Source organism: Notolabrus celidotus, chromosome 1 (assembly GCF_009762535.1).
Source record: "Notolabrus celidotus isolate fNotCel1 chromosome 1, fNotCel1.pri, whole genome shotgun sequence".
In the NCBI taxonomy this organism is placed as follows: domain Eukaryota; kingdom Metazoa; phylum Chordata; class Actinopteri; order Labriformes; family Labridae; genus Notolabrus; species Notolabrus celidotus.
In genome coordinates this window covers 8,883,412-8,909,043 of record NC_048272.1, presented here as the reverse complement: position 1 = coordinate 8,909,043, position 25,632 = coordinate 8,883,412, and the positions used below count along the sequence as shown (strand labels likewise).

Sequence of the window (25,632 nt, the reverse complement as noted above, 5' to 3'; positions counted from 1 at the left end):
CTTTAAACACCCCCTCAAACACATTTTTGTGTGTTATTTCATCTTGAAATGTTATGAATCATATGTTGTGGATGCCTTTTCTCCCAATTATGGCTCTTTAATATAGTTGCTATGTGTTTATGTTTTACCAAGAGGTACACTGGAAAAAAATGCCCCTCCAAAAACAAGAAAAAAGACTAATTTCAAGGCACTTTTAGCTTGAAATTAGGAAAAAAATTGCCAATAGATCAAATGAAAATTTCCTTAGAAGATTTCTTAAAATAAGACGTAATATTTAGAAAACTGTGATCTTAAAATTAGCATGGAAAACTTATTTTAAGCAACATTTTATCAGTATTTTAAAACTTAGTGTCTCAGAATAAGCCAGGTATGCTAACATCTAGTATTTTTTCACTCAAAAAAAGATTTTTGCACTAATACATTTCATGTCAACTTCTTCATTTAAGATATATTCAACTTAATTTGAGTTGTATTATAGCAGCACTTCTCTAGTCTTAAGACCATATTGTAATAAAATTACAAGAAATTACAATTTAAATAAGATTACAAAGTTTAATTTGAGCATTTTGAAATATAATGTCTTCTCATAGTTAGCTGGATATACTAATATTCAGTCATGTTGTTTTTTAGGATAAGCCAGCTATGCTCAAAAGTAGGTTTTTCATTGTGTGCATGTAGTTTGAGGATGTTTATTGTTTATTTTTATTTGATTTAGAAGAAAGAGTGCCTGAAAACTGTAACCCACCCTTAAGAAAAACAACTTTTCTTTCTTTCTTTCTTTCTTTCTTTCTTTCTTTCTTTCTTTCTTTCTTTCTTTCTTTCTTTCTTTTATCAACGGAGCTGTTTTCTGATAGATTCTCCAATAAACTGCATTTACTTAAATCAAGTTAAGGGGTTGTCTTAAATCAAGTTTATCCGTCTTCTACAAATAAAATCTCAGCTGGAAAATTTATGAAATTTAAAATAAACCTTGTTTCTTATAAATTACAACTCAAAACAAGATCATTTCAAGATTGTTTGACTTAACAAGATATTTAAGATGAACTGTCTTAAAACAAGTCCCTCTATATTGCTCAAATGTTACTTGTTGAGTAAATTTATCTTAAATCAAGTGGGAAAAGACATTTTGACTAAAAATGAGACAATTTCACTTGGTAAGATTTTGAGCTTTGCAGAGTCTAAAAAGTTGCATCTGTGATTAAGCATTTGATGACAGTCTCTTTAAGCAACAACTATGTGAAGAGCAATATTACAGTGACCTGTGCGTTTAAGCATGCCTGTTGATTCTCAAATAAAAAGTCAAGGCTGCATAGTATACTGTACTCTACGTACTTGTCAAATGTCCTGGCGAGGCTTTTCTTATAAGCTATGTTTTTCTTTTAAATAATAAAACATTTTAAGCCATAGAAATTAAAAAGGTTTGCACATTCATCAAAGGAGAAGGTGGCTCTCTCAAACAGAAAAATCAGAATCTAAAGGAAAAAAGAACTCTGGGTTAGAAGGACAAAGACCATTCCTGTAGGTTAAACAGGTTCCAAATATAAAAATCTGTTCCTTTCAAACAGAAGCTGTTTTTGTTCAGTTTTTCAAACCAGATCACTCTGGTTTAACTCCTGTTTCTCGACATGTGTATGGCAGCATGCGGGCAATGTTGATGGAAAATACTCAGCGTTAAGGCAGACTGATACCAAAACCTGACATGTACTGTTTCAGGGTAGTTTGTCTCCTGCTTGACTTGTTTATGTATAATTTAAATCATACAAGACACAGTCACATTATCTTTGATAGGTACCTTTCCAACACCACACAAGAAGTATAAAGAAGATCTCAACAAAGGCAAATTTTCATGGTCAAATATCTGTCTGATGCAATCATTCAAGATACACTGCAAGCAAATGTTTTTCTTCAGTTTCTTTGTCACAAAGTGAGTTTGGTCTTCAGCCTGGCGCACTGAATACATAACTGTGATTCCAAAAGAAAATATTAAAGCTGAACTAATCAGCTACGCAATAAAAAGAAGTTCTTAGGTTTGAATTATGAGCGTTATTATGAAGTTTTAAATAAGTAAAAGCAATTAGCATTTCTTTGAAGATGGTAATATTGTTCTTGTGGTTCAGGAGCTTATTTCTCCTGCTCAGCAAAAAGAAAATCTACTATTCTTTATTTAAAAGCCTTAGAACTCTTGGAAAAATTAAGTGATGATAAAAAGACTCTGTGACCTTTAAAGTTTAAGCACACCGTGTACTGAGAAACATGTAGCATGAAGTGTCACCCTTTAAAAGAAAAAATATACAATTAAGTAGACTAACAACTGGATTTTTTTCGATTTGGATCAGACCGAATGCATTGAAACGTTGCGTGTGAGATAACACACATAACAAGACAACCTTGACATGCACAATGTATTATTTTAAAATCTGTTTCTGTGTATGTGAAAAGTTCACAACAGATGGTTAACAACTCTGGGGAATAATTCTTAAGTCAGAATAGCAGACTGAAAGGTTGACTAGAACTGTGTGTGCATTTAAATTGCGGGGTGTAATGCGAGTGCAGACATACCTCATCACTTTCACTACCGATAAAGTCATGTTCAGGCTGGGCCTCATACCGCCTCCTGCTGCCGCTTTCTACCTGCTCATCCTCCATCTCCACCTTCTCCTGGTCGCCTGGGCCTTGCCCACGTTTGGGGGAGTGTGGCTGGGATAAGAAAGTGAACACCTCTTGCAGAATGAGCTCGGGCTCAGACCCCTCATTACTCTCCCAGCTGCTACAGACCTGCAGGTCAGCAGACAAAGCTGGACAAACCGAACAGGAGACAGACTCTGCTGGTGTCGTAGCAGCTTCTGAACTTTCCTTGTCAGGGCTGTAGCTACACTCATCTACAACAAAAACAAACACAAACAAGAGTTTTAATGCAAGAATGAGTATGTTCTCTTTTCTGAAACACACATTGTTGCAGATGAATATTTGTTAGTGAAGAATTTAGGACTCTGAGGGCCTGATCTACTAAGATCCCAAATAACGAGCGCTAATTTGCGTGTGCAAATAATAATTTTGCACGTGCTATTTCTGGGCGTGTTGCGGGTGAACTACTAAGACTGCGTGCGCAAATGATAACGAGTGCAAAAGTGGTGCGGACCGCCCTATTTTACAAGGATTTTGCGTGTGCTATCGGCTGTCACCATGTAGAGTTTGAGAGAACAGAGTGGCCTTAAGCGATAAATGAAGTTTGAAGACATGGAGTTGGAGGTTTTAGTGGAGGAGGGAAATAAACACATCGGTGAACTCCAGCAGAGACATCTCAGCGTTAGAAACGCGTTTTGGGAGGCCATCTGTGAAAAGGTGAATGATGTGAGAAAAAACAGAAGATCTGCCAATGAAATAAACGCATCTACTCTTCTCCAAAACGCAATCAGTGTTTTGATGGAGTTTAGAGAGCGATTTGATGAGGCTTAGTCTGCCACTCTTGCTCTAGAAAAGTTAGGCGTCACATGGATGAAGACAGTCGCCTCACTGTCCCAGGGAGCAACTTTCGGGTGAACGTTTTCAATGCCTGATATCATCATCCAGCAACTGTCCCAAAGATTCACCAGCTTAAATGGAACTGGGAACATGTTTGAGTCAATTCGCCCTAACACACTGCTGCAAGCACGAGATGAGGAGTTACGCAGAGCTGCCTGGCGCAGCTCAGTGAGCGCTCATTCACGTTAAAACTAACTAAAAACCCCTTGATGAGCACGATTGGACAGAATAGACTGAGTGGACATGTCATGTTATTTATTGAGAATGACAGATCAAAGAAAATGGACATACAGTGCATCGTGGACAAGTTCGCGGAGCTTAAGGCTCGTCCAGATAGTGGTGAGTATAGGCCGAGTACTTCATATTGATTTTTTGTTTGTATGTGAACATGTGGGCCGCTGTGCCAATTTTAATAAACTTTATAGCTGTTGATACAGTGACCTACTGTGCTCTCATTAGTTGAAAAAGTTAAAGTGGGTGTCAGAATGATGCGGTCGCTATCCGTGGTGCTGAACTGCTTTGAATTTGTGTTGTTTTATTATTATTATTTAGTTATCTTGGTTTGATTGACTAAAACATTTAGTAATGCTTGTAAGCCCAGCTTTTGCAGGCATGTTGTAAAGCGATGGTATGATAAGCGTTACAGTGACCGCAGCCAAGTGTGCGTAACGCTGTGCCAGTTTGCACCTGCCTTTCAAACGTGCTAAATATAGACGCAAGTACAGCGCGCACTATCTGCTTCAGGTTTGATAGATCACATTGCGTGTGCTAAATGTTTATATTTGCATCTCCTCCTCCCAGTATTTTGCGCGTTCTGATGATCTACATGTATTCTACATATTCATGAAGGCAAACACGCTAAATGATTTGCGAGAGCTATTTTGCTCATTTGACAGACGCAATCCTCGGTGCTCCCGGTTAGTACGTCAGCTTTGCGTGCGCTATCAAGTTTGCACGTGTTTTTATACACGCAAACCTTTAGTAGATCGGGCCCTGAGTGTACTGAAACGAGAGCAATGATAGGAATCTAGTGAGAGATAAATCCTTTTTAACTCAGTCACCATGTGGCTGATGTCATTCAAGTTCAGTTGATTATATGCCCGTAAACTTCCCTGATAAAAATATGCACATTCATAATGAGTTCCATCAATTGACAAACAGCCTCATTAATTACTCCTGCGCTGACATTTTTGTAGGTTTCAGTAATAGCTCTGCTTCGCTATCAGCTTTAGAAAACATAACAACATAAACAGCATAATCAGTAGCAACAACTGCAGTTTACTGCAAAATTTTCATTGAAGAAATGAAAGATCTCTATAAACAAGAATTACCGCCCCAGGGTTGTATGTCTCCGACAACCAGTCAAGTTGCAGATGTGTAACTTCATTAAGAGAAATAAAAACGCCAAAAATGTCGCCATGCCGCAACATGATGCTTTGAATGTGGATTTTGCTTCATATTTTACAACATGGATGGTTCATTAAATGACTATAACCTATCATCAAGGCTTCAAGTCAAGCAGAATAGATTTGTCACTTCCTCTGCACACAATGGAAATTTAATATGGTCATAATCTCAGCTTCTTTTCTGAGTTGTGGCATCAAAGAAAGGCATTATGTAGGACAATATGATCCCACAGTGCGCATTGACCTTTAATAATTAGACTTCTTTTATCAGCATAAAGGTTCTCCATTTATGGTCAAACTCTCAATGTTTAATCCAAAACTTCTTGTCAGTTCATCCTTGAGTCCAAAAAGTTCTCTCAAGGTGTTCCTGAGAAATCATGATACAAGAATGGAACAGATGGATGGACAGACGGACGAATAAACAGGCAGATGGACAAAATGCAAACATAATGCCTTCAGCCATGGCTATCACCGGCTCAGGGACATAAAATGAGATAACTGGTTTAGAAACCTATTTTCCAAGCAAATATTTCCACCACACTGCATCAGTCATTTGACTTTCTGCAGAAAGAGAAGAACATACAGCGGTGATACATGTACTGTATATATATATAGGGTAACATAGTGTAGTGCTTTCTCAAATGAAAGTTTCAGTCCATTTCTGTGCACCTGTAAGAAACACCTAGACCTTAATCTCCACGATAGGTCTGAGCTCAAAGAAAGCAGCACCTCTATCTGAATGAGTGAGCACATTTGAACCTCTCGACAGTATAATCACTTCCTCTAATTGCCCACTGTGTGGCAGACCCCGGGCCCCGGAGATGTCCCTCTGACTTTTATTTAATGTGCCACATTACCATAAATGAACTGACTACTTTCAGTCTGCGGCAAGGACTGCAGAAAAGGAGCTTATTGCTACAGAGAAACATCCATATATGAGCTTTCAGAGCACGAGCACTCATTTTGCGAGGAAAATGCAGCTGTAGGTGTGCGCATGTGGAAGATTGTTGGATTTGAGTAGAGGTGCTCTCCTACAAAATCTTGAAAACGACCTTGGCGTGGGTTATGCGGAATTCAAAAGGGGAACGAAAGCCATGACATATGCTGCATAGAATGAGGCTCATTAAACTTCCTGAAATCAGAGCATGCAGAGTACATACCAAGAGTAGTCATACTCGTTATTTCCTTTTTCCTCAATCCTTGCAGTCTTTGGATACTTATCCCTCCCTTAGTCAGAAAGTGCTCATGTCCCTTTGCATGCTGTCCTGCTCAGCCTCACCTGCAGTGAGGTCATCATACTTTTCTGTTGGGGTCAGAGGCTGCCTGCTCACTTGCAAAGAGCAAATCTCTTTAGCTTTACTTCTCTGTCTAAAGCTACTTGGGGTAGCATTTTGAAGAGGAGCTGTGAACCAAAATCAAACAATTTACCACATCAAATCATTCACAGAGGCATCATCTTAAGAACATAACATGCAATGCAAGCCGTTTACCTGATAGTGCTGGCTTCTCTTTTCCAGCGCTGCAGACTCGCAGCTTTTTAGATCCCACCTTGTCAAACACTTTGTCTTTTGGTGGATGTGGCTGCAAACTGCCAGGTGTTCCTGCATTAAGTACTTTCAACATAAAAAAAAATAATAAAAAATCTTTATAACACAAAACAGGCAAACAACAATGTTATTCATTCTTGCCAGGAGCATATCTGCTAACTGATAATGCACAGTGAAGATCCCTATTAATGAAGCCATTTTGCAAACTGAGCTTCTCACATTCAGTCAGCGCAGAGAGAACACATCCAGATACATTATGTTCAGCTGAATTAAGGAATTTTTAATCAACCCTTTTTGCGTTCAGTCATGCTCAAAGGGCGGAGTATCACCAATGGTGTAAAAAGCTGTTACGAGGTGCTTGGGAGAGTATAAGAGCTCTTGTTTTGTTGGTTTGTTCATTCAAGTAAAGCTTTCACAGATGGACAGCTCTCAGAAGAATAATTGTGAGCACTGATAGGGCTAAAAAGAGCTGTAATGAAGGGAATGTGCACTCATACAGAAGGAAGTACACTTCAGTCACGTGCTTTCAAGCGTGAACTTCATTGTATGTATATTTGATTCGGGAAAAAAAAAAAGGATGACTGTTGTCTAAGAACATTCTCAGTCAGTCCGGACATTAGATACAGTATATAGAAGACAAAGTTTCTAATCTCTTGATTCTCTTAATGAACTAGCAAAGACTGTGTAAGTGTTTTTTTATTTTAGGTGTTGGCTTGAAATGTGTATCCCTCTCGTTTTCCAACTCATTGTAACAAAGAGGCAATTCACTATCAAAGACACTCTGACACATTGTGACAACCAACACCATCACGGAGATGGTTGTCACACACTATGGGGATGGTTGTCACACACTATGGGGTTGGTTGTCACACACTATGGGGTTCGTTGTCACAATATTATTACAATGGGAAAAATCTTTTAAAAAGGGCAAGAAGGCAGAACTAAATTTGAAAGTTTAATTGCACTGACAAGTGATAGGCCTACATAACTTAATGTATTTTAACATAAAATGAGCAAGGGACATGAACAGGAAACACGTCTTTAGGCCAGCCTATATAACAACATACAGAACAAAACAAATAGGCCTAACAACCATGGCCTACTCAACTAGGCATTACATGTGACAACCAACCCCAACTGGATTTTTTTTCTAGCATCAAGGCTAACAACCATCTAACAACTAGTTAGCTAGCTAATAACAATCTAAACTATAGCTTTCCCCTCACACTTTGTAAGGGTAACGCTTGTTTTGTTATAAACCCATCGTTTAAAAGCTGAGAAGAAAAATACTGAGGAGCTGAATATTTACAATTTGACATGAAAAACACAAAAAGCCCTCTCACCCCAAGTTCAGCTGTCTTACTCCAGAGAAGACTATGTAGGTGAACTCTGATCCTAATTCTAGAAATGTCCATAGCCCGATTTGAGAGACAGCATCCTCTGGTGGTGAGATAAAACGAGTGTGCCAACCAACCCGTGTGGTCGACCAGTCGGGGAGTCAAACCAGCGACCTCTGTAACGAGGACTGTAGCCTCCATACGTGGGGCGCTTAGGCTATGTTCACACTGCAGGCAAAAATGGCCCAAATCCGATTTTTTGGGGTTCAAGTGACCAGGTCAGATTTTTTAGAGGCAGTGTGAACACTCAAATCTGACCATAATCAGATTTTTTCAATCAGATTGAAAGCAGGGCAGTTCGGAGCCAGTTCACACTGGAATCGGCTACAGGTCACATTATAGATGGTAATGTGAACAGGCAAACAAAAAATTGGATCTGAGCAAAAAATCGGAATTGAGCATTAAGCCTTGCAGTGTGAGCATAGCCTTAGACTGCTAGGCCACCAGCACCCCCTTTAGTTTGATTTTATAAATGCAATCATTTCAAATCAAAACAATGATGAACCACATTTGGTACCAGTATTTAACGTCATTTTAAGGGTCATTCTTTCTGTTTTTCAATTACTTATTAACATGCGTATTTTAAGACAGTCTTTATGTGCTCATCATCTTTTGACACTACACTCTGAGACCATATTTTTTGGCTCCTTGGCAGTTATTTAATGACCCTGCTACAGTGATAACCATTGTCTTAAAACTGACATTAAACCCCCCCCCCCCCCCCCCATGTCCTGTCTCTCTTCAGCTGTCCTGCTTTTGCGCCACTTATTTCTGAGCCATCACAGTGTCTCTCCATCTTTCATTCCCCTGACACTGTTGTTGATAGTGATGGCTGGCCTCAATCATTAGAGGTACATTCACTTTACAGATAAGTGGCACTATACACTGTTGTGAACAAAGCATGGCCATTATTAAACCAAGAACAAAAGACAATACTACTTTTATCCAATGTATTTCAAGGTAAAGATAAAAAAAACAGACCCTATTTTATATTCAGGTCAATACGGTACTCATGATTCAAAGAAGGGGTAACAAAGAGTACATACTAAAACATGCAGGAGCTCCACTGCATTATGAACAAACACTTTGGCTTGGGGTTTTATTACAATATGCTTTAAAATTAAATTTGATTATGTGCACAGCATTTTTCTCACCAAATGAATTTTTTTAATTACGACTTTCAACAACAGTTCTGCATATCCAAATTTTCCAAAAGCTTTCCCCAATTTCTTCTAGGCTATATTTCTGTCCTGCGCCCAGCATCAAGCACATCTTCTATTCATTTTTTCCAATCACTCAGTATAGACTGTTACAACTAATTCTCTTTTCCCTTCTCTTACGTGTGAAATATATGCCTCTAAGCTGGACTTCTTCATCTCACTGTTTGATTGCCTATATGTGACCACTTTGGACATAGAAAATAACATTACATGTCTCTTTTTTCTTTGATAACTGCTCTACTTCTGCACCTACTGTAACTTCTGATGCAACATGTACTGTAAATGTAGCCATTTCTTCGATTCTCTCTTTACCCATTAGCCATTCTATTTCAGCTACTTCCATTTTTACCAAAAAGAACATTGATGCCAAGGCTAGCCTGTGCACTATAAGCATCAATTTGGGGTGTATGTGTACATGCTGCATCTCATACCAATACACTTTATAAAAGCAACTTTGGAAGGTGACCTCATGTCTTCCAAGAAGACATGTTACTATACAAAGAAACACACAAATAAATATATTAAAGAGCGATACAAAGTCATATGTTTTATACAATTTCCTCCAACTCAACACAGACAAATCCAAAATCATGCTCATAGGTCCACACTCATCACAGATTCTCTCCTCACTTCAGCTTGGTTCTCCTGTCACCACCCACTGCAAGAATCTTGGCATCCCCTTTGATAAAGACCTTACCTTCAACCAACATACCAAAACCACAGTCCAGTCTTGTGTCTATCAGCTACGCAAAATCTCTCAGATCAGGCCCTTCCTTTCACACCATAACCTAGAAATTGTCATCCATGCATTCATCACTTCCCGATTAGATTATTGTAACTCACTCTACACCTGCCTAAGCAAACACAACCTCTCAAAACTCCAGTGAGTACAAAACGCCGCTGCCAGACTCCTCACACACACCAATAAAAGGGAACACATCACACCGATTTTAGCCTCCCTTCACTGGATGCCTGTGGGTTTTAGAATTGATTTTAAGATTTTAACTCTCACTTTTAAAGCAATAAATGGACTGGCCCCTGAGTACCTAGGAGAGTGTCTAAGTATGTATGTCCCCAACTGCTGCCTGAGATCTTCCGGCAGGTCCCTCTTGGAACTCCCAAGGGCGAGGTTAAAAACCAGAGGAGACCAGGCCTTTGCAGTCAGGGCCCCGTCACTCTGGAATGACCTGCCAGAGGAGATCAGGCAAGCCACATCCTTGTCCTCTTTTAAATCTCTTTTAAAAACACACTTTTTAAGATGTGCTTTTACTTCTTAATTCATCACTGACTTTTTAATTTCTGCATGGTTTTTATTATTGTTTTTACTTCACTCATTTTAGCTCTCCTTACCTTTGTTATGTACTTTATTGGTTTTTGAAAGGTGCTATATAAATAAAATGTATTATTATTATCATTATATGTTGATGTTTTGATGACCAGGGCATGTTTATGCATTGAAACCATGCAGACTTGATTAAAGTGCACTATGAACATAAATCCATATTTACCCTCAGGCAGGCTGTGTGAACTTGGTTCTCCTTGTAATAAAGTCTCACCCAGGTCGGCACTGCTCTGACTTTCTGCTGCAACTTTTTTGTTCGTACGACTGAGCGAGGATCTCTGCGGGGCATAGACAAACAGACACATTTTCCATTTATGAATAACTTTGTGAATAACTTTATAACTTGACTTGATGTTCCAAATCATGCTATGTATTTCAATAGTATTCATGTGTTTACCGATTTTGAGATGCAGAGTAAACTTCTTTCCACTCTGTCTGAGGTCACGCTGCTTTCTCTTCCTGAGCGTGAGGATGACCCTGGAACCCTGGAGGCTGCAGCTGCATGTGAAACAACCTGTGGCCTGGTTCTTTGAGTCCTGGGTGTTTTGGTCATTGCAGATTTATCAGGAACTGAAAAGAAATTCCAATGATAGCCGTGTTTTTAGTCTCAACAAGATTTTACTTTAATTAGGATCTTCAACTGTAAATACAGACTATATGAAGTTAACATAAGAAAGATGATCTTGTTGTAGAAAATTACCTGATCTTTGGACCTCAAATACCTGACTATTAGGGCTTCCATTTGTAAGCCACTTCTTTAATCCATTGTTCATTGTCATGACAACTAAAATACCCTCTCTGATATCTTAAGACGCTTTTTAAAGAGGTAGTGTCTGAGCTACTTTTAGAAAGTACTTGCAATTGTTTTGAAACATGAAAGTATTTAGAACTAGTTGGGTTTGAAAGTATGAATTTGTTTTTAATGTATCTGCGACTATCTTAACTGTGTTTATATGTGTTTTGTTTTGTTAATTGTATTAATTGTATTGCTGCTGGGCACCCCTGAAAAAGAGACGTTGGTCTCAGTGGGTCCTCCCTGCTAAAATTAAGGATGAATAAAAATAAATGTTCATTGTTTCGTTCATGTGCTTATTTGACATGGACAAAGGCATAAAACATTGCTTCATGAGGAGTTTCACTAGCAAGGACCACACCATCAACAGGATGTTATTTGACAATGATTTATTGATTTAACTGGAATAGTTAGTCTGAATTTGATGTTGAACTTCTTGCCGTTACTGGTTTGGGCAAGCTTGAGGGGATCCGCTGTAGCTCCCGGGCACAAGAGCACTATGTATAGTAGGAAAGAAAGAAATAGGAAGAAAAAGGGAGGCAAGGTGCGGAATCGGAGAACGAAGGGAAGGAGAGGGATAGGTTTGAATTTATAAGAGCCAGAAGAGGCGTGATGAAAGTGTGGTCCTGCTCCTGAAACTCTGCTATATAGCACCACATAAAGTAAATGCCATGCATACAAGTGTCTCAACATGGCTAATTTGCAACCCTCGTTCCTGGCTAGGCTTCAGAAATTAAAACGGAAATCACAAAATGTTAGATTTAAGATGAATTCAAGAAGCAACTGCGGTAAGTCACATGGTTCATATAGATGATGCAGGATTTATGCCAGTGCAAAAAGAGAAAGCTGCTTTAATTCAGATACAAATTTGAGGTGCCTCAGTCCAGCTGCAGATAATGTAAAAAATTAAAAAAATGTTTGCATGAGACAGTTCTTATTGAGTTGATGAATTTTGTATCTATTAGTTTCACCTCATAATGTATTTAGATGAGGACTATCTCCTCTGATGTTAACAGCAAAACACACTCTGTCTGATCCTCATCAGAGCACAGAGCAGACACTTCTATTGCACAAAACACACAACACTGTCACCCTGATATACAGACAGAGTCGAGAGCAGAGAAGAAGAAGTAGAAAGTGTTGCACTCCTTTGAAGCATCAGACTCATAGCTCAGAGTATGACCCAGCTATGAGGGTCAGCAAAATTCAGTGTCATTTAAACCTACACATTCAAAAGAATGTGGAAAATATAAGAGGAAAGAAGATACTCAAATTAAAGTTGATAGTCTAAAAACTACTTGAGGAGGGACTTTGATGTGAAAATGCTGTGACCCTAAGAAAAGCGTCTTTGGTGTAAGAGATAATGACGGCTTGTTTGTTGTTGCGTGACAAAAAACTGCTGTCTTACTTTTAACAGTTTCTGACAGGTTGGGCACTGGAGCCACAACATTCACCAAGCAACTTTGTCACAGTGAAATTGTATGCCTACTTTAATAGCGATCGTTTTAATTATGATTAGAAATGTTATGCTAATAATGCAGATGCTAATTATCAAAAGCCATTTCTTGTGTGTGGTTGCTGCTCTCTTCTTTGGGCATTGCCGCTTGACTCAACATGACTTCGACAGCTGTCAGAACAAATAAATAAGCTCTGATAAAAAAGGCCACAGAGGCGGCGGAACTGGATTACTGGTGCATGTCTTTTTATATGAGGAGATAATTGCAGCTCACTGAGAACAGGTGAGGTGCAAATGAACACAAAAATGAGAACCATGGGAATTTCATACGGGGAAAACAAATCGATTATCATTCTTGTTTCTTTGTGTAGAGCAATTTCTTCATGTGACATCATTTTGATGCTTCTCTTTGTATAATGAAAGATTAATCAGTGGATTAGGACTGATATTTTGTCTTAAAAATTGTATTCATAAGTCATTCTGAGACACCAAACACATTCTATGAGGATGGTGTTTGCCTTTTGAAAGACATTCTGTAAATGGGCAATAATATGAGTTTACCAGAGTATTACAATTATATTTAGTTAAACATCTTATTCCAAAATCCCGGATATGATGTTGCTGTTACATTCTCTACTCTCCTCTGAATGCATTCAGCATGAATTTTCAATCTTGGTGCCCATGTGGAAAAAATTATATCGTCAATCTCCTTCCTAATCTTTTATTCTCATTTTTATTTAATTATTTGTTTATTTCGACAGGGACAGTGTACAGCCACTTCTTCAGCGTTTTGTTGTAGGATCATCTGACACCTACCGCCCCAGCAGAGATTACAGGCACTAAAAATTTAAATATCGAAGATATCAATCTTTTGGCTGATGGTTTTGTTTGCTTTTGTATGTCGAAAGAGGCCACATTGTTAAAAAAAAAAATTAAGTTATATTTTTGGGGGCTTTTTCACCTTTATTGGATAGGACAGCCGAAGAGAGACAGGAAATGTGGGGAGCAGAGAGTACGGGAAGAGATGCAGCGAATGGTCGACCGGCCGGGAGTCGAACAGGCGACCTCTGCTACGAGGACCATAGCCTCTGCACATGGGACACCCAGACCGCCGGGCCACCAATGCCCCCCCATTGGTAATTTTAGTCTGTTTCAAAGCCGGTAAAAAACTCCTCAAAGGAGCTTTAAGTAAAACATGTAATGCAGAATAGCCCATTTCAGAATCATATATATTTTGTATATTTTGCTATTGAATTACAAAGATTGAGGTATGATTGTGTAAGTATTATTTAAATGTTCAGCTGGTAAATGTGTAAATGTGTGTGTTAGTATCTAAATCTTAAATAACCTGGTGCAATTTTATCCGTGCAATAACTTACCATATCTATTTATCAGATAGAAGTGTACATAGTGTGTATACATCTGTAATAGTTGCCATATTTTATTTTATTTTATCTTGTTTTATCTTATTTTATCTTATTTTATTTTATTTTATTTTATTTTACCTTATATTTTTTTAACCATGTTAGTACATTGTTGTATTCCCCTGTCCCGTGTTGAAAGCTGCTGTAAGAAACGAATTTCCCCCAATGGGGGACCAATAAAGTATATCTTATCTTATATCCTAATTTAATGTTTGATTTTATTTTGAATCAACAGTATGAACTGGTAAAATAGCTAGAAACAAAAGCTGACAGAGAAATGTAGCTCAGTGAAAACTACAAGATTTGTCAACAAACTGGAATGGAGTAGAAGAAGCATTAAAGAGTTTTGTAGTTATGTAGTTATGTAGTTTAGTTCACATGCCTTAAATTGTAATTTTATTCAGCAGTTGCAGAAATGTACTTGGTTACCCTTCCAGCTGTTCACTGTTCATTTAACAATCATCTAATTTGCTCTTACCTACCACAGTCAGAGCTCAACAGCCCAGCCCTCACATCTGCCTTCTGTAGACTCTGCATGTCCAGCACCTGAATGACGTGGCTGACACCTGGTGGGAAGTGGCAACTACGAGGGATCAAGTCCATGAGACCGGCTCCACTCAGGAACATATCTAGAATAAAAAGAAAACAATCTCAGATTTAAAACGCCATCCATTACAAATTAAAAGCTGAGTTTACTGGCATGTAGTTTAGGTAGGCACTTGTAAGCCAGATCTGAATGCAGCTGTTAGCACTGCAACAAAAAGCGGCACTGAGCTCTAAGCCAAGTATCATAAAACACAGTCAACCTTTTGTCTCTCTATCCACACACAAAGCAATATAAACTCCCAAATCTGCTCAAACGGCAGATATATCTTTTAAATTACAAATCATTTAGAGGATTTAAGGTTAGCTGAATCTATGTTTGAACATTCATCTTCAAATGATGAACCTCTTTACCGTCCTCTGACATTCCTGAAGGCTCTGGTTTGATGGTGAGGATTCTGCGGACTTTACAGGTAGCATACAAAGTGATGCCATCCAGCGTCAAAAACCCCTTGAACAGTTCATCAGAGAATGACACAAGGTCGATGCACAAAGTAGACCACTGAAACAAAAGAAACAGAATTATTTGACAATTACAAGAATCCTTCAGAAACACAGCTCAATATCCTCCATAAGGCATGAACACCAATAAAACAGGAGCACACAGCTTGAAGTAAATACCCAAAAGAAGGTGAGTAAATTACTTACAATATTGCGTTTCAATCCTACAAGAGGTATCTTTGCATGCAAAAGAGTGGAAGACAACTCTTTGTGCACAGTTGATAGGTGAAGTCTTCTTTTCAGGTGCTGTGAATCCGTTATTCTGTGTGAGGAACAGAAAACAGAAGATGAATTCAAAGCATAAGTGGTGTCACAGAGAAGTCGGGATCAGGGTAAGCCACAAGCCTCTGGGGTTGTAAGGTAGTTCTGAAAGTGTTTTGGCTTTATCTATAATATCAGCTGTCAGTATCACTGTATCAGAAGAATAACACTGACAATATTTCCCCTGTATCTTAAAATGATCTTGAGCTAGTAAATAAGAAAGTGTCTTTATGATATGAAAAATATATTCATGCTTTTATTTTTTTACTAATGATCCCGGTGAGTTAACAAAATCTATACAATAAAACCTTTACTGAAATATTGTTCATTTAATTTGTATTAAGTGTACACAAACATTAAGTTGTTCGAACATTTTAAATGCATAAATTGTGATTTAATAATCAGAAAATCATTGATTACTCACTGTGTGAAAATATTTTCTCTGTGTTTACCGATAGAAATCTACATGTTATATTGTTTTTCGAAAACTTGGTTATCCTTTTAGTATACAACCTTGTCAATACTACCTTGGCTTGCTCCATAAAGCCATCTTTGCTGCAAATAGTTGATTAATGTCTTAATCTAAATAGCATTTTAAGCAGTGCTCGCTAATGTGATGCAATGCTTCAGATGGCTCAAGAGGGGTTCTCTCCTGGATGTAAACATGTTGTCTTTTACTATTTTTCCAGTGGTCCATGGGGAATTCACTTTGATACAGTAATTATCTTCTGTACTTCACTGTGCATTACAATAAGGACTATTCTCTTATGTGAGGGGAACTGGTAATTTACTCTTTAATATATCATCATGGCACCACATTGTGCCACAGAACAGTTACAAATGAACTCTACAACTACAGATTTTTTAAGATCCACAAAGGTGAACACTTCAATGCTGTTCAAGGTAAAATGCAATGCACTGTCTGGAGTATAATAAAAGTTTTGGTTTTTTTTAAACCTTGCTTCTATACTTACACAAGCTCAGTTGAAAAGTCTTTTATTTGAGGAATATACACTTGAAGGACCAAGAATCTTTGGAGAAGCCCAACTGTGGAAAAAAACACAGGCAGAAGAGAAAATTAACCTGAACATGTGAGAATAACAATATATAATTTACTAATGATTGTAGGTTTACTTGTGACTTACGAGACATTTTCCCATTCATTGGCATTTGCATCTTGACTGTCTGGCTGCTTCCCTCCAGGCAGTAAACAAATCCTTTGACTTCTTTATCATACTCCTAAAGAAAGACATAATACAAAAGGAGTCCTTGCTATGTGGCATCATTGCTGTGTACTGCCTGTTCCTTTGGTGCGACCACTCTCAGTGAATACAAACATTTTATATGTGATTAGGTTTGAGATAGAAAGCCACATGTCAAGAACGGCTCTATTTATGACACAGAAATCGTCTGCCTGTGAGGGCTGTAAAAATGTGCTGTCAGAGTTGCATTGTTACAGGCATCTGGAGCTGTCACATAAAGGCAAGAGTTCAAGTGTCTGCAATTCAATGATTACATAAGTTTGGATTTACCCTCATTCAAACAGTTTTAACCTATCTATCATGCAGCTTGTACGTGATCTATAATGTACTGATTTAAGGCTCTTGTGTGACTGACAAACTAGTATAAAGCAAAAACTCATGTGGACTTTAACAGTTTAACAGAATAGATATGTCTATTATATTGCTTGGTCTGAACGTTACACTAGATGTACTTTGCTGTTTATTTGTACGAGCCCTGTGATATCTTCTAGAGATGTGACGTTCACGAACGAGTCAGTCTTTTGAACGGCTCTTTTAAGTGAGCGAGGAGAACCGATTCGCAGTTGTGAGACGTTTATTTGGGAGCTTTTTTTATATGCAGATTGCCCATGCTGCTGTCACCATGAGTCTTTTGTTCATACTTATTGTCTACACTTCGTTATTGTTTACATCGTTTTGATGTGGATTCAAGTCAAGAAGCTGTTTGTTAAGTAGTTCAGGTGTAGAAACACCAGGTGGGGTAGTACAAATTTGCATTCACATTTTTATAATGTCCTAATTTTTATTCTAGTTGTATTTATATTTTTTGTATACATATATATGTATTCTTATTTTTTTTTTTTATATTTTCTCTGTATTGTTAAAATGTTCTTGTGTGGAAAATTTTACAGTACAGTTGTTTTGCATGGAAGTTATCTGTAGCCTACATAGTTTTTATAGTGCCACAAAGTTTTTTAGGTGAGGGAAAATTCAAAATAGTGATCTCACTGTCGAAGCATGGGGATATGGCATCATCTTATGGAATGTTTACCACGCCAAATTAAATCATAATCAATATTTCAGAATAATCCCTACCAATAGAGTATATATATATGGTGGGATGTGTAAGTTTGAATTATTCTGATCCAAATCTTATCTTACCAGTGATTGTTTCCTTGATAAAAACGAGTTACCCCTGGTTGACTTCTAAAAAATATATAAATATAACAATGAGCCAAAGAGCCACCCACCCAGGAAAACTTTACTGCTCAAGGCTTTCTCTTCTAAGTCTCCGGAGACAAAATTGAGATTCTCACTTCAGCCTCATTCAAGTTTCAAATTGTTCTCATTCATTTCTCCTAAAATTCACTAGGAGAAATAGTTGAGACCATGACATGAGTCTTATTTGAGACTTAAATGAGAGATCTCATGAATGGCTAATTTTCTTTTTTTTTTTCTTTTTTCTTTTTTTTTTATATTTTTGGCCTTTTTGCCTTTATTTGATAGGACAGCTGAAGAGAGACAGGAAATATGGGAGTAGTGAGCAGTGGTAGTAGTGAAACATGCTTGAAATGGTCGACTGGCCGGGAATCGAACCGGCGACCCCTGCGACGAGGACTGTAGCCTCTGTACGTGGGTCACTTAGACCACTAGGCCACAAGCGCCCAAAAGAATCCGCCCCTTTAACTGTAATAATCTGGCTAAATCTGGTCAGCCCATATTTTAAATAAATCATCTGTCATACCTGGTATGAAATCTCTATATTTTGCAGTTTCTCTCAAATGCACTAAATTTTTGTGAAGTTGTTTTGTTCTCAAACAGACTTGTAAAGAAATGACCATATTGCGAAGTCAAAGAAGAAATCATTTGACATCTAAATAGCTGATCTTGCAAGTGGTTCAAATGTTTTAATGAGAATTGTAAGTTTGTGGACAAGTACATTGGAATCTTAATTTTGCAGGGCACTATAAATGGTCATTAAAAGATGAGCTCAGGCTCTTTCTTTGCTCAACTTGAGACACAAAAACTGAGTCTGACAAAAACAAATGGATGAGGTTAGATTGAGACAATTGAGAGAGCTCCCTGATTTCTCCTCCTGAGCTCAGAAGGAGACACAACACTTGAGAAATACCTGAGAATCATTTCAGATTTTGACGAGATCTCCTTTTGAACTGAAAGGGAGACTAAGCTGAGACTTTTTGGAACTTTTTACTGGAGACAAGAATGAGAAACAGGATAAATAAGCTATGGTCTCATTATGCTTTCAAACAGATCTCATTGTTGTCTAGGACAGTGGTTCTCAACTGGTTCGGCTTCGGGACCAACCATCACCCCTTAGCAATAAGCCGCGACCCGAATCACGAAACATTTTTCAAATAGATTTAATATAAAGATAGTGCAGTTTGAACCTGAGATACAGAATATCAGATTATGCCAACACACAAAATAAACACATGTACTGGTAAACCCAAAACGATCAGCAAGTGGCGATGCTAGAAGAAGACATATGCCCTTTCACACTCTTTTAGCTGCATTTTAATGTAAATCAAAAAGTGCATATTAGGGACAGAAGGTTTCAAGAATATTATGCACAAACATGAAACAAATAAGTCTAACTAGTGAGAACTAGTTTCAAAGAGATTCAAAAATATGTAGTTTTGGCATAACATAACATGTTATAACAAAAATGATGCTATTAAAAGAGAGAAGAGTGTTTTGTTTCCAAATGCTGCTTTAATTTTGACGGCTTCATACTTTCACTAGCCAACACCTCGGTGCACACAACACACTGAGGTTTTTGTCATCCTTTTTTATCAATATAATAAAGTCCATATCTAATGTAGTCACTGTATTATTTATGTTTAGCCATGCTTATTTCTCATAAGCAAAAAAAATACTTTGATTGTCTTCTTCAACACTGTAAAAAGCATGGTGTCACAATTTTTATTTACAATTTTTTTTCTCCAGTCGAAGGCCCGCGACCCACTCTAAACGAGTCCGCGACCCACTTTTGGGTCGCGACCCACCAGTTGAGAAACACTGGTCTAGGAGACATAAATGAAACACTTTTGAGATCTCCTCTCTAAATCTCTTTTCCTATGGGCAGTCTCTTGAACGGCCCTTTGAAAGGAATGGTTCCTCAAGATCCGGTTCCCTTCAAAGAGCCATAAATCCCATCTCTAATATCTTCACATAAAGACCAGGTACATTCAGCTTTGCTTGTCTTTTAACGTGTGTTCTCACCAGAATCAGATACTACTGGACCCACCTTGTGTATGACCGAGGGCCCTCCGCTAAGTTTCCATTTCGCTGCAGGGTCTTTTCCCTGTCCACTGAAGATCTCCACCGCTGCTCCACCCTGCCAGACAAACCGTCACACTGTCAATATTAGTCTGCACCCTTTTATCCACTATGTTCAACCTCACAGCAGCCCAGAAAAGCCTGCAAAATGCTTTAGACGAAGGTTTTTTTTTCATCGGAAACATATTGTATAGGAAGTGTCGTTACAATAAACTCACCTGATAATTATTCTTGAACATTTTCAAATTATTTGACGTGCACGTTTACTTTACTTAGATAAAAGTACGTTATGTTGGTAAACAAACTGATAGCTCGGGATTAGCACATCGTTTTACAAGAGTTAAGTACGTTCCTCTTTTACGGCTGCAGGTGTAGGACACCTGTTTTGTTTACACAGGTTACCATGGTGAGCACAACAGCGACCGTCGATCTACGGCTGACCCTACGTCATGGTAACCTGTCTACGGTGGCCCTGAAGGGCAAAACAAATTTACGAAAGATGAAACACTTTAACAAAGTTGGAGACAAATTTACATTTTGGATTTTTTTTTACATTTTATAAAACGAAATTACATCAGCAAAACGGTCAGTGTGTGTTTTGGTCATTGGACTTTCCGTTCAGAAAAGACTATTAAAAAACATAAAATCCTTATAATGAAGCCCAAGGTTGAAATTAAGCTCAACTAACTGCCGTACTGTCATTTGTAGATTGATCCCCAGTGCGTTCTTGGTACCTTATGCACCTAGGAAACTTTGTCGTGCGCACAGGAAAGTTTCTCCTGAGCACGAGAACATATATTTACTTTTTTTCTGCTCATGTCACTTTAAGGGCTCACTACCTCTTCCCTGAGACACACTCTTTTATTGTTACGAAAAACAACGTACTGATCCATGTCCATCAACTTCTGTTACACAGCAGCGCCGAAACTCTTTCTCTCTCCTACACAGCACCGTCCTTACACGCGCTCTTACTTTGAAAACGGCAACTTCCGGTCGCACAGTATGAAAAAAACAGGCGTTTTTTTTTTTTGTTTCTGTCTTCTAACGATTTTTGTTTTTGTTTTTGGAAACAGAAAATGAAAATCAACTATTTCTTTAAAGTTTTTTTTTTTATCCTTTCTTGACCCTGATGAAGAAGGGGTTTTTTTTGGGACTCATTTTTTGTTTTTAATAGTCTTTTCCGAGCGGAAAAACCAATGAACAAGACACACACTGACCCAAAACACTTTTACCAAGGCCAAAACAAATTTACCTTTAACAAAACAAAATTTACCAAAGATGAAACACTTTTACCATTTCTGAAAAAAATTAACATTTCATTTTTACGGAAAGGGAATTGTCCCAAATACCGGAAGTGATCCGGAAGTGATCGAGTGAGGGGTCATTTAGCTTGTTTTGATGGAGAGAAACCAAACAGCGACATGGTCAACATATTAAGACATCCTCGGGTCTCAGAGAGAGGTGTCAGACCTCAGATGAAAAAGCATCATGTCTCCAGAAATGTTACGTCATATCTCCAAAAAAACCTTCATCATGTGTCAGAATTCAGATGAAACGGCCTCAGACCACATAGCCTCAGGCTAAACACAGTCAGGCTAAAAGGAGTCAAACTTAATGGTAAAAGTGTTTCGTTGTTTTGAAATTGCCTCCAACTTTGTAAAAGTGTTACATCTTTTGTAAATTAGTTTTGTCCTTCAGGACCACCGTACTCCACAGATCCTAGATCAGATAAAACGGCAGTGCCAGTGGCAGATCATGTGCCAATCAGACCGCCTATAGTCCAATCACATGCCCCCTCACGCGCATTAGTTGTGTACAGCGCAAATGCCCCAGGTCCTGCAAAAAGGTGTGGATGTTCTCTCTGATGGCCTTTAAATGGTCAGACTTAAGAAACACATGCAGCACAGAGCTGATCAAAAATGAACTTCAAATAAATGTAAATTGTGACTTGTCATGTAAGGACTTCTCTCTGGCTGTGCAAAAGGACAAAAGACTGCTTGAGTCAGTCAAGAGCAGCAAAAAGTATCCATGGAAAAAGTACATTTGGTGAGTCATACTCTTCTTCTGCATTTTCTTTTGCCTGTTTTTTGATGTAAATAGCCAAATTGTGGTTTCTTTGAGGTTTATTCATATGAGGTTACATAATGATACAGTAAGGATTAAAGGGAATATATACACTTTCTGCATTTCCAGTTGAATCAGAATATGAATATGCGCTGAACTCAAGCATCATGCCCACACCACCATAGCACCTGTCCCTTATTTAGAAGTCAGAAAGTTGGCTACCCTACGTGATTCACATTGTGAAATTTATGTCATTCTGTGTGCTCGATACAACTCCCGAGACAACAAAAATGAAACTGCAGGATAACCGAGACAAAAGATATCGATGAATAATTTATCGCCCCTAGGTTGCTCTCCCTGTGCATATGACCCTCAACTGAACTATATACACCCCCTAACATTTGTGCAATAGATTATATTTTCTGTCTTAATTTCCCACAGTGTCTTACTTAATAGTGATGTGTCTATTATGATGTGTCATGCGGCCAATCACATGTGAGGATATAGGATACAGGTGATGGAGGGGAGGCTGTGTATTGTGGCTACATGTGTTCCTTCTGAGAGAGTCTTATCGAAGAACGGGCAAATACTCACTGAGAAGAGAAATCGGATCAGCCCATCCAAGCTGAGGCATCAGATTTTTCTCAATGCCAACCTGAGGACATTAATAATGTTTGCTCCAGTTTGGTTCTGGTTCTGTTTGCTCAAGTTTGGTTCTGGTTCTGTTTGCTTGAGTTGGTTCTGTTTCTGTTTGCTAGAGTTTGGTTCTGGTTCTGGTTCTGTTTGCTTGAGTTAGTTCTGGTTCTGTTTGCTTGAGTTTGGTTCTGGTTCTGTTTGCTATAGTTGGTTCTGTTAGGGTTCTGGTTCTGGTTCTGTTTGCTTGAGTTGGTTCTGTTTCTGTTTGCTAGAGTTTGGTTCTGGTTCTAGTTATGTTTGCTTGAGTTAGTTCTGGTTCTGTTCACTTGAGTTTGGTTCTGGTTCTGTTTGCTTGAGTTGGTTCTGGTTCTGTTAGGGTTCTGGTTCTGGTGCTGTTTGCTTGAGTTGACTGTAGTTCTGTTTGCTTGAGTTTGGTTCTGGTTCTGTTTGCTTGAGTTTGGTTCTGGCTCTGGTTCTGTTTGCTTAAGTTTGGTTCTGGTTCTGTTTGCTTGAGTTTGATTCTGGTTTTGTTTGCTTGAGTTCGGTCCTATTTCTGTTTGCTTAAGTTGGTTGTGTTTCTGTTTGCTTGAGTTCTTTTCTGGTTCTGTTTGCTTGAGTTTAGTTATGGTTCTGGTTCTGGTTCTGTTTGCCTGAGTTAGGTTCTGGTTCTGTTTGCTTGAGTTGGTTCTGTTACTCTTTGCTTGAGTTGGTTCTGGTTCTGTTTGCTTGAGTTCGGTTCTGGTTCTATTTGCTTGAGTTTGGTTCTGGTTCTGTTTGCTTGAGGTTGGTTCTGGTTCTGGTTCTGTTTGCTTGAGTTTGGTTCTCGGTTTGTTTGCTTGAATTTGTTCTGGTCCTGTTTCTGTTTGCTAGAGTTTCGATCTGGTTCTGTTTTCTTGAGTTTGGTTCTGGTTCTGGTTCTTTTTGCTTGAGTTGGCTCTGGTTCTGTTTGCTTGAGTTGGTTCTGGTTCTGTTCTGTGGATTTGTTTGCAGTTTTTTGTTAAATTGTGCAATAAAAAAGTTTGATTAAAATAATAAACAAAAGTAAGAATGGTTTCGTAACAGAATAAATGCACAAAATTTGGCAATTATAATGCTTCTCATAAAAACACTGTATGTAAAGGCCATTAGTTTTTGCAAAGTTAAGGTCAAATATACGGCTAAAAAAGATCCTAAATTAAAAGCCGTTCGGCAGTCGTAAGAGCCGGCTCTTCTTTGGGAGCTGAGTCAGAAGAGCTATCTCTCTTAAAAGAGCCGGACTTCCCATCACTACTACTTAAGGCACTGGTTTCCTCAATAATGTCTTGACTGAAATTGTATTGATAGGAAATTCATAAAGTTCAATATTACTGCACCACAAGTTCTACTTTGTTGTTTAACATACAACTTTCTTTTTATTTATATTTTCATTGTAGGGTGTTGTTTCATACAGTTATATACCATTAGTGTTATTTTGTAGTTTTTCTTTAGTCAAACCTAACTGATTAGATTGTTGCAATTGATTATGTAAGTTGTATTGGCCTTTTGTGAGTGGGAATGGGCATTCAAGTCATGATTAAAAAATATATATACACACCACATGCTAATTCAGTATGGACAAAACAGTACTGCGTGACCACATTAACAGTAAGGGATCAATACATGCACAAGGCATAAGCTCCACTAACAATAACAATCACTACAGAATATTTCTCTTGTCACTTTGGTATATGAGACCATTTGTATTTCATGTTGCTATTGTTCTTGTATTTACTGTACCAGGGGGTCAAGGCAGAATTTCTAGCTTTGTAGAGAGGACTTAATCTTACTACACACCTTTTTTTCTGACTCAAATGGAACAAAACAACAGTAATACCAAACAATTTATAAGGGTTCACACTGTGTGGGTTAGCATGTTTAAATAACAACCTTAAAGATGCTGCTAAATAAATCATTAAAAAATAGGTCTTTATTAAAGTTGAATATTCTCTTGAAAAAAAGAACCTTATTGTGTCATTGTCACTTGCTTTGTTTACCCTGGCAGCAGCGCTATTATGAGATCAAAAAGATGTCTTTTTAATTAGCTACTGAGGGAGACCAGATCCGGAAGTATGACTGTATGGCTTACAGCTTATTAACATGTTTTGCATGTTTCTGACTTCAAACACACAATGGTCTCAGTTATTTATGGATATAGAACAAAAGACACCAGAAAAAAATAAATCTGTCCAGTCACACCTGCGAATGCAGTGAGTATTATTGTTCCTGAACAAACGCCACCACACACTTTCATATCACTGTCCCCATTTTCATTGTGCTGGATTTCTTGTGCTCAGGCTCGCTGTCGTTATTCTAGAAAGGCTCTTCTGATGTTGTAGCAAAACCTAAGCTTTTCTTCTCTGAATCACTAATGAGAATGCATTGCAGGAAAATGGAATACCATACAGTATGTTATGATAATAAGTGGGCCAGATCTTACGAAGCCTTCCACTTACATGAGTCTATCATGTCTTCTCAATTGTTTGTTGGTGGTGTCACACAACATAATTGTCAGAATAAATACTGCTGATGTGAAGTTCAGTCATTCCACTCACATTGTATTGGCCAAAAGTGCAGAAATTGAGGAGTGATAAGATATATCTTAAACCATCTATAGTCAGCGCCTGGTAGAAGCTGGGGAGGTGGTGGGCTTAAAGTTTGAGTGCAGCACTAGTACAGGGCGGTGGTGGCATTGTTAAAGCATAGACAGAGAATGGAAATCTTGCTGTTTAAATGAACTGCCTCATTGGGAGGATGCTTCGATTGTGAGAATGCCACATTGCAAATGTGAAATTAGTGCAGCTTGAGTTGTCTCTCTTAACTAGCTCGCAGGCATTGCCCCATTTGTATAATACAAAAACTGGTCAGATGCAAATGGATTTTCAATAGGATGTCCCTTTTGCC

The 25,632-nt window shown here is 38.2% G+C and overlaps 1 protein-coding gene across 8 annotated transcripts in view; it reads right to left on the bottom strand.

Annotated features, from left to right (window-relative positions):
* The window catches only part of cfap20dc (CFAP20 domain containing), a 46,563-nt gene extending 26,132 nt beyond the window's left edge, over positions 1 to 20,431 (bottom strand). For 4 of the 8 annotated variants that reach the window (XR_004632749.1, XR_004632750.1, XM_034694209.1 and 1 more), the window contains exons 1-12: positions 20,232 to 20,430; positions 19,982 to 20,071; positions 16,618 to 16,711; positions 16,447 to 16,519; positions 15,359 to 15,473; positions 15,065 to 15,212; positions 14,590 to 14,736; positions 10,832 to 11,004; positions 10,601 to 10,712; positions 6,419 to 6,541; positions 6,208 to 6,330; positions 2,560 to 2,879 (exon numbers count right to left, since the gene is read on the bottom strand). Coding sequence is in view for 4 of the 8 variants with exons in the window: in XM_034694209.1 (XP_034550100.1) it covers positions 2,560 to 2,879; positions 6,208 to 6,330; positions 6,419 to 6,541; positions 10,601 to 10,712; positions 10,832 to 11,004; positions 14,590 to 14,736; positions 15,065 to 15,212; positions 15,359 to 15,473; positions 16,447 to 16,519; positions 16,618 to 16,711; positions 19,982 to 20,071; positions 20,232 to 20,252 (1,539 nt within the window). In the remaining 4 variants the exon portion in view is untranslated. Of the gene's footprint in view, positions 1 to 2,559; positions 2,880 to 6,207; positions 6,331 to 6,418; positions 6,542 to 10,600; positions 10,713 to 10,831; positions 11,005 to 14,589; positions 14,737 to 15,064; positions 15,213 to 15,358; positions 15,474 to 16,446; positions 16,520 to 16,617; positions 16,712 to 19,981; positions 20,072 to 20,231 lie in introns of all 8 variants that reach the window. The other 4 variants (XR_004632752.1, XR_004632751.1, XM_034694214.1 and 1 more) reach the window with 4 other exon arrangements.
* Between the last annotated feature and the right edge of the window lie 5,201 nt (positions 20,432 to 25,632).